General features: G+C 44.9%; 1 protein-coding gene across 1 annotated transcript in view; it reads left to right on the top strand.

The window, feature by feature from the left end:
* Positions 1-7305, top strand: part of MTHFSD (methenyltetrahydrofolate synthetase domain containing) — a gene marked incomplete at its 5' end in the record, with an annotated part of 11737 nt that extends 4432 nt beyond the window's left edge. Inside the window, one exon of the mRNA XM_008940547.1 lies at positions 6796-7305. Within this exon, the coding sequence (XP_008938795.1) occupies positions 6796-7305 (510 nt within the window). The remainder of the gene's footprint in view (positions 1-6795) is intronic.
* Positions 7306-9604: the final 2299 nt, after the last annotated feature.

Raw genomic sequence — 9604 nt, 5'->3', positions numbered from 1 at the left:
AGGAATGCTGAAAGGAGGAACAGTGCACTCATGTCTTGGAGGAATTGCTGAGGAATCACCAGCAAATACTTCTAGGGAAATCAGGATTTGTTTCACCACTTGACCACCATTAAAAAGAGTTAAATTTGTTAAGGTAACATATCTAGAACAAACAATTTGAGCCAGTGCTATTTTTATTCCTAGGATGGGAGAGTATTTTACCCTGCCTGTGGTTGAGGATTTGAGGTTATAAATAAATAAATAAAAGCTCTGTCTGTACTAGGGCATTTTTTCCATTGAATTATTTTTGAATGGTAATTTTTTTAGGATATTATTGAATGTAATTGTTTGAAAGGCCTTCCCCTTTTGCTCCATTCATCTTGCCAAAATACTTTTGATCAGTCTGTCTGTCTTAGTGTCAGACTTCAGCCTCAGTAAGTGGCCTTGCTAGCACTTTTTTTTTTTTCCTTTTTTTATTTTTGTCTGGTTCCCTTTAGCAGCAACATTTTTTTCAGAGGTCTGGGGAACACAGTGTCTTGCAGGGGCTGTTGAATTTTTGGGAACTTTTGCTGCTCCTGAGAAGTCGGTCAGTGCCAGGCAACATATCAAATTCAATGTTAGCTTTGCATTTCCTTTTCAGAGGAAAAGAAATCAACATCAATTTTATTAAATATGCCTCAGACTAATGGAGTATCTGCCACAACTCTGCATTAGTGGTGTTGTCTGAAGATGACAACTGTCACTGAATTTTCTGCAGCTTTCACTGAAAATGGAGCAGAATGTATGACTGAGTCTTTAAGTATCTGAATGTTGATTTAACACCCAAAGATTTTTTTTGGCTATTCTTCCGGGCTTGTCTTGATAGATTATTGGAGGATATTAGGTAGAGCAAGGGTAATAATTACATTACTGTCTTTCTGGGACAAAGTGTCACGTCTATATGAAGAAGAAATAAATGAGGATTATTCTTTCACAGAGAGCTGAAGGACTTGCCTATGTTTTGTTTGTTTGTTGTGTAGTAACTGTGTGTTCAGCTCTTGCACAGAAGGTCTTGGAGGTGGGAGGTCTAGTTAATCAACAGGGTGTTAAAAATGCAGGATTTGATTCCAGCTATTTAAGTGTTTGTCCTTTGACTTTTCCTGGCAGCTGCTATATCCTTTTCTCTACATCCTTTTCTCCTTCAAATCCTGGCTTTACTGGTGCATTCCTGTTCCTCAATACAAAACAGAATGAACCAAGAGGTAGTGAGTAAATAAATAACAGGCTTCTAAATATGGTGTTTTGTCAACAGAAAGTAGCTTAACTTGATTGTTAAGAGGTGTGATCTGTAAAATACCTTGCAGGGAGAAAAAATACCTTGCACTTCATCCTTCAGGAACATGGCTGGAGCAAGGCAAGACAAAGATTTAAGAGCCTAAATTAAAGGTGTTTTCAAACAAGGGATTAGAGGGAAGAGTTGTTGTGAAGGATGTGCTCTCCTGAAGCTGCTAGGATAAACAGCCATTATTTTCAGCTGGGGGGAGGTAGGAAGGTACTTACACAGCAAACAAACTGCCTGTCTGCAGGCTGGATTGCTGTACTCAGAGGTGCTGAAGTGGTTTTCCTGAAGTGGTTTTTTTTTTCCTGTGTGCTCTGTAGGAAGTAGAGTATTGTCAGATACTGGGCTGGGGTGAACTACAATGTTATTAATACCAAAGAAGCATTATCAGTATCAGCATCAGGCACTCTAGGAACACTTCTGAAAAGAAAGGCAGCACTGGAGAGTGGCTGTGGGTGAGTTTTCTGCATCTGAGCTCAGGGTTTTGAAAAATCAATGTGTGCTGCTAAAAGCTGAGCACTCTGGAAAACTTTATTTGGAGGCCAATGGAGAATTATTTGGCTTCATCTATCTTGAAAATCTAACCCATTGTTTCTGGGAACTCTAAGTCCATGAAGTGACTTACTTTCTCATTTAGTGTTTTCTATGGGTAGCTGTGATCTTTATCTGTGATGCTATCCATTATATTTGTCCCAATTATGAAGTTATTTGTGCTGTGCTTATTTTAAATAGACACTATACACAGCAATTAAAATATTTGGGGTCACGAGGAGGGAAATGAGAGTAGTTGATGGAAAACTCACTATCCTCTAGCAAGCATTTCCTTCTGGTTTTTAAATCAGTCTTTTACTGAGAATTTTATAGAAATGGGAAAATATTTTTTTTTCCTGAAATGAACTGGGGAGAATCCCTGGGTCAAATGTTGAAAAAGTTTAGTACAAAGTGGCAGAGGTAGAAACTATCTGACAACCAACAGCTTTTGATTTGGGGCTGGGATAGAAGATTTGGAAAGTAAAACGATGCTGTTTTAAAGCTAAAACAAAAAAAATAAAAATCAGAATCACACATTCAAGCTGCCAAAACCTTTAGCAGGGACACAGCATTGCCATCAGAAGAGAACTGCTGTTAGTTTAGCCAAGGTTTGGTTTGGTTTTGGTTTGGTTTTTGGAGGGATAGCCTGAGCAGGGCATCCTTCTACACGTCTCAACACCTTTGCAAATCTGACCCTCCCTGCAGGGTCCGTGGAATCGTGGTTTTTTTTTGCTGATGGATTCCAAATGTGGGTTGCATAAGTTTCTCCTGAGGGACACTCGCAGACTTCGTGGGCTGCCAGCTGCCAGAAGTATGCCCTCAGACTGCCTGCACATATTTGGACATTTTGTGTGTATGAATGATAGAACGTTTGGCTCTGCTGGCCCTGGCTCTGGGTGTGTGCTTTAAACCCCTGTCAGCTCGGCGCTCCTCGAAACCAGCAGCTGATTGAGGAGACAACAGGAGAAGTGGGCTCTGCTCTGGAGGCCTTTATGAAGAGCCTTGAGCCACAGACCCCTCAGGGTGGGCAGAGATGAATCTTTCAGACATCCCCTGCTACTCAGAAGGGCTGGTGGATCTGCTGCACTGGAGATTGGTGGTGTTCACAGGGCAAGCTGGAGGCATCGTCTGTCTGCACCTTGAGCCACATGTTGTTCTCTGGGTTGGTGTGTGCAGATGGGTGGCTGTGTGAGCAGCATTAAAGAGCAGAACTCTCCATTCCAGAGCTGCCCTTCCCTCATCTGCCCTGGGGCAGAACCGTGCTGCCTCTGCTGCCAGGGCAACCACAGCGGTGTTTGGCTTGGCCCGCTCTCTGTCAGGGGCCAGCATTCCTCATTCTGTCAGAGGACAAACACATCTTTCATTTTCCCCAGGAAAATATTGAAAGTGGCTACGTTCACTGTTCTGGAATAACAGAGGTTGAGGAGAGCCCCCGTGTTCCAGCAGAGATGTTGCAGAAGCCCATCTGCCACCATGTTGTTTTGGGGACCAAACCAGGTGTCGTGAGAGTGGATGCTCAGGGTTAGGTGCTGGGAGATTTGTGTTGGTGCTTGGCATCCAAGGCTCTATTTTCCTCAGGTCTTTGTCAGAAAGGGGCCACGTTTCCCTTCTCAACTCCTTTCCCATAGCCTGGTAATTGTGTGCCAGAAGAATTCATCTACCCTGCTGTCCTCTTTCCCCAAGGCTCTCCCAGCTATGGCAGGGAGTAGGCAGGGTTGTTAAATGATTAATTGCCTTTGGTGGAGTTATTTTTAACCTGAATCCCTTCAGTTACTGAGTTTATAGCACAGACCCACAAGGGCTTCTGTTGGCCAAGCCCAGAGGGCTGAAGCGTGGAACTGGCCTGGGAATTGGTGGTCAAGGGATAATAGGAAACTTCTTCAGCTGGTTTCACTGCCAAAGACAAAATCCCAACACTCAATACAAAGTTTACAAACATCAATAAATGGTTTGGCCTTGACTCTACAGGGATGAGGGGAGCAGGGGAAGAAGCTTCCACCACTGGGTTTGCCCAGGTCCACGGGACTGGATCAACCAGATTTGGGGTAGAACCCCAGTCCCTGCATCCTGACCCAGGCTAAAGCAGTAGGCAAGGCTTAGGGAGGAAGGACAGGCCAGCACAGGACCAAGGAACGTGCAGCTTGTTTGAGAGAGAGGAGGAATATCTTTGGCCTCTCACCACATGGAAATAAATCATTGCAATCCTCCACAGCTCACAAGACAAAAGAAACTTTTTGCGTGCTCGTAATTAGCAACACATTGTGTGACCACAGAGTTCTTTTGTTTGCTAGTTTGCAACAGAGCAGAGCAAGATTTTTCCTCTCCTCTGCCACCCACTGCCCGCTTCACCCTTTTGGCTCTCATCCCCAGCACCCTAAAAAAGGCAGTGAACTGGGTCGTTGAATTGAAACTCTGAAATCCCAAACTGAGTTTCTGCCTTTCCTTGAGATGAAAGTGGGGAAAACCAGGGAGATATTTGAAAGGTTTGGCCCAGCTGAAAGATTCTCCTAGACCCCAGGGAAAACAGCCCTTAAGGTAAATCCTCTGTCTCTCTTTTGTGGCAGAAGGATGTCAGTTGACAGTGTCAGAACTTGTCTAATGTAGCTTTTTTATGGCATGTTTTCCATTTAAAAAGAAAAAATCCAAGTGCCAAATCAGAGGCCTTTGTTGCTTCTGTAAAGGCTTCTTACTGTTCTATCTGCACAGGGCTGAATTTAAGGTAATGGCAGGTTCACTTTGTGGTGGTGTTTGATCAGAACTTCAGCTTTTATAGAAGACAGCAGTCCATAGCCTTTATGAAGAGGCACATGCTGTTGCAATTACATCTGCCTGAGTTTGCAGGGAGCCTGAAACAGTAGCTCCACGAGCTCCAGTCAAACACCAGAAACTACTGGTCCTTCTAGTGAGAGGAGAGGCCGTGTTGAAGCCTGACCAGCTGAAGTTTCTTAGAGAGTGTGTTGGCCTGTGGATCATCTAAATCCTCTCCATAGTTTGGCTCTGAGAGACTGAGAGTTCCAGAGAACACTTGGTAAGAGGCTGAGGTTGTGTTTTGGGCTCAGGAGTGATGAGTTGCATGAGAATAGAAAAATGTTTTTCCTGTTTGGTTTAATTAGCATAGAGCTTACATTTCACATAGAAATTTGACAGAGGACAACAAATATTCCTAATGGTTGGCCAGTAAAAACAAAGCAAGATGGCTTCAGCTGTGGGTTTGATGTGGTGTCACCCAGGGAAGGGGAGTTTGCTGTCAAACACAGCACTCTGAATTCTTGGCTGAGAAAAAACAAATCAGTCCAAGAATGCACAAAGCTATAACTCCTCACAAACCTGCAAATGGCATGTACCTTTCTGAGTGCAGAGGCTCCCAGAGCCTGCCAGGTCAGGCAGAAACTGTTCTCAGTCATGAGCTTTGCTGCTTTAAAGGGCCTGGTCCCAAACACCTTGACTCTGGGCCTGCAGTGTGCCAGGATGGAGGTGGCCTCTGCCCATACTGGTTAGTCCTGTTGGATACTGCATGAACAACACAGAGCTAGGACAGGCTTTATGTAAGTTATATTTTTTAGTTTCACCCTGAAATCAAACTGGTTTGCTCCTTGGAAGAGGAGCCCTGGGAACATTTCAGAGGCTTCTTGTTGACTGACTTTCCCATTACCTAAACCTGACACTGCCCTCACCCTGTCTTTGATTCTCTTTGAGTCACTTCAGAGCTGGGGTTCTCTTCCCTAGAGATCTGTGAATTTTAAGACTTGATGTGGTACAGCCAGATCCAAACCCACTCTGGCTGTAATTGTAGAACCAGGAATTTGGGAGCTCTGAGGTGACAGAGATCCGAGCTGGGAGATCTGCAGGCATATTCTGGCCAGGGTACACTGGTGCTAGTCCAGTGCAGTACCCTGCTAGAGTAGCTTGCTCACAGTGTGTGGGCTACTAGCTTGGGTCTCTGCTAGCTCAGGCATCACTTCCATAGGCTCTGTTTTGCTCCCTAAATTTAAGAATTGGATCTAGTGTTGATGGATGTTCTGCTTGTCCGGCAGCCAAGTATGAATTATTCCTCCTTCCAGCTGCTGTCTGCGAGCCAAGAGCTCAACCACATGAGCGAGGGAACCACGGAGCTTCCTGCCAGTCCCCGAGAGCAGCCTGGGGCATCTCCCCCCTGAGATGGCTGGGGCTCTGCTGCAGAGAGGAAGGAACCTTCCAAAAAAGCTGCCTGTGAACTGGGGGAGCGCGTGGAAGGGACGCAGGGCTCCTCGTTTTGAAGTGCAGAATCCAGGCACCCTTCCGTGCTGTGACCCAGCCCAGCAGCCTGCTGCAGCTCTGCCGAGTGGCCGAGGGTGCTGTGTGGGGTCACACGGCCAGAGGGAGGTTGTGGTGATCTGCCACAACCAGAGGACGTGTCTCCAGCTTGGCCCACACTCGGAGGAGCCCAGCCACAGGGCACTTCAAACTTCACACCATCGGCCCTCCCCATTGTACCACCCAGCCTAGGGGATATCCTGTTTTGGGGGGGGAAAAAAAACCAGTGTGAGGAGCTCTGCAGAATGAAAGTGTCTGGTGAATGGCAGGCGTGGAAGGTTCTGCCAGAGCAGGAGCACAGGCCCTCGGTCAAAGCAAATGCTAAGGGATAACAATGAGAATCTGAAAGTACTCTGATAAATAAACATCAAAATGGGATCGTTCTGAGTTGGGTTTTGATTTTCCTGCTGGATCTGCATTGTGCTACTTGCCTCAAGAGGAACTAATGGTTATTTTTAGCCTGCAGTGTGTACTTAAGGAGCAGCTTCAGAATTGGGCCAGCAATTAGTAACATTTTGAATGCTCTGGCACTCTGCATGGCAGCAATATAATAAAGTTCCTCTCTTGTTAGGGCACAAATGAATCGTGATGGCTGTTGTCTTTTTCTGGAAGGCGTGAAATCTCATCATTATATCTGCTCTTCTCATAATTATATCTGTCTCCCTCCTTTTTAGGTCAGCTATGAGATGCTGGGAAAAATTCCCATCCTGAAGAGTCTTCGATACAGAGAGAAGCAGGCTGGCAAGGACGTGACCCTCAGAGATGAGCATTCAGGCTTGGCAGAGGCCACCACACCAGTAAGCAAGAAGGTGATGGCTGAAAACACGAGACCTCAGGCTGAGATGGGCTCAGCTCAACCAGGACAAGGTTCTGTTGAAAGGGATGCTTTGAGTCCTAGCTCAGAGGGATCTGATGTGATGACTACTGTGTACGTGGGGAACATAGCTCCCAGTGTCAGAGTGAGCGAGCTGAAATGTGCTTTAAGGGAACTCCATGCAGCTCCTTTCCAACTGAACTGGCAAGGAGCACAGCACAGGGCTTTTCTCCATTACAAGGATGAAGCAGCTGCAGAGAGGGCAGTGTCCTCTCTGAAAGGCTTGAGCCTTGGGGGCAATACCCTGCGAGTTGAGCTGGCCAAGAATCAGAGAAACAAAGGGCAAGTGGAAAACAATAGTCAGAAATGAGTATGAATAAAGGGGGGGAGAAAAATAGGTGTGTTTTCATTGTTTTGTCAGAAGCCAACCTCAGTTTTCAAGGGTATTAGTATATCCTCTGATTGCTGTGGCCTGCACTACAAAGCTCTAAACAGTCACCCACAAAGTACCCACATTCCCTCTCTCTGTTTTTCACTGGTTTTGAGGGGATTTGTTGTTTGGTGGGTACAGTTGTTAGATCAAAAATCTGCCCCTTGGTAGCTATGTGCAGCCACAGGTCACTTTCTAGCATCTGAAAGTTGTACCTGCAAACTGGGAGTTGAGCTTAAAAGCCAGATGCAGAAAATATTCCAGCCACTGAGCTCTAGCAATAGCTACTAACAGCAGGTGGAAGAGAGATTTATCAAAGCTCCTTTATCAGCTTTGTTTTATTAGTTCAGCCCTCTATAAACCTGCTGATTCTTTTTTTCAGTCTGGCAGAGGGAAGTGAAGACTTTCCCTTCCAAAAGTTTTCTCCTCTGCTTTGCCCCCCAGACACTTTGGTGCCTTTTTCATGGATGCAGATAATTATAAAACAAATGCTTTTCCTGATTGTCTTGTCTCCTGATTTGGGGTGGTCCCCTTGCCTCCATGAAATCACATTAACATGGATCATTGTCCTGGAAATGGAAAGCAGACAGAGCATGGAAGTGCTGACCACTGGGCAGCTTTCCATGGTCCAAGTGCTCCCAGGTATCAGCTTGAACAGTAAGATTTGCACACGTGCACATTCACTTACAGAGTAAAGAAAAATCATGATTTATTTGGTACAGCTTTTATTACTTTTTTAAAAAAATCTTTAGTTTCCTATTCCTGAAAAACAAGTTGAATTTTGGCTGAACCATCCTTTCTAAACAGAAGCACTTTTGCCATTGATGCTGGGCATGTAGTCAAAGTAAGCATCGAAATGGATATTTTTTTAAGTATGAGTTGGAAACTTTTTTTTTGAGCCAGAGGGTACTGTTAAGTATATTTTAAGCACATTATTAGGCTTCAAGGGTCAGCTATTTCATACAGTATCAAATAAAAAGTTCTCATTACAGAGTAAACGATAGAGGGGGGCTCAGGGAAAGCATTTGCTTCAACTTCTTGTAAGGTCAACAAAAGAATAAATCCTGGAAAACAAAACAAAACAAAACAAAACCCCCAGTGCCATGCTCTAAAATGCTCTTTTTCTCAGGTTATGTTACCACTTAAACATACTGGTTACATCATGAGCTTAGAAAGTGAAGGGAAGAAGAGCAAAGCCAAAAAGAATTATACATCACTGCCTTCCCCTTCCAAATGATGGCAAGAGAAGTAACATCACCATTTGATGTTCTGACTTTGGTGAAGATGCCCAGGGGACCTTAGCAGTTAAAAAGCAGTTACTCTGCCCATGAAAACTCCCAGTATTTTGAATGAACTGGAATAATGATGATGTTATAACAGTATTTCCAACTGAAGTAGTCACTTTTGACCCAGGTTATTAATCAACAACGAGGTCTTCTGGGCCATGACATCTTAAAGCCATTAAAATGTGATTTTAATCCAAAGTAGCAGCTGCTCCAGGTCCCCCTTCACCAAACCCACCTTCACCAGCAGCTTTGGCAAATTGGTAGCAACTGAAGTGCAGGGACAAGTTCATTTCTGTCATCTCTGCTTCAAGAGAGGGCAGAGCCCTCAGAAGTCACCTTGGGGTTGCTGTAAGAGTCCCCCAGGGAAAATAAGAACTGAAGTATTTCTATTCAGCAGAAAAGCAGCATGATGTGCAGCAAAGCTCCACAAGCTTACCTGTGAAGAGGAGGGTGGAGCTCACACCTTTAGGAGTGCAGCATGTGCCACCACAGCTGGAGTTGGAGCCCGTGTGCTCCAAAGTCAAGGCCATTTCAGTCTTGGGCAGCCAGGGAAGCAGCTGCAAGGATGGGCCTTTCCTGCTGCTGCTGCTGGAGAAGTTACTCCTCTTTAGCTGAAAGACATTTCAGTGCAAGATGCTAAATTGCCATTTAATTCAATATTGCAAGACCGCCCCAGGCACACGCCTACATGGCCTTCTGGTGTCTTTAGCTCTGTGATGTGGATTTTTTCTTGTGGGCTGACCAAGTTCCTACTTGAGGAAACCAGATTTTGAAGAAAAAGTGAATGGGGCAGCCTGCATCTCTTAGATCTATTGTTTCAGGCTCTCTGCATGCTCAGGAAGACATTGGTCATACATGAGTTGCTTCTGACTTTTCTCTAAATCCACAAAACTCTGAAATGCAATAAATTTTAGTGAAACCTTGGACTCTGATCTCATAATGAAACTCAAAGA

The sequence above is a fragment of the Merops nubicus genome, unplaced genomic scaffold, assembly GCF_000691845.1.
Source record: "Merops nubicus isolate BGI_N331 unplaced genomic scaffold, ASM69184v1 scaffold22335, whole genome shotgun sequence".
NCBI classification, from domain to species: domain Eukaryota; kingdom Metazoa; phylum Chordata; class Aves; order Coraciiformes; family Meropidae; genus Merops; species Merops nubicus.
The sequence above is the reverse complement of the archived record's forward strand: the minus strand, read 5'-3'. Positions and strand labels throughout refer to the sequence as shown.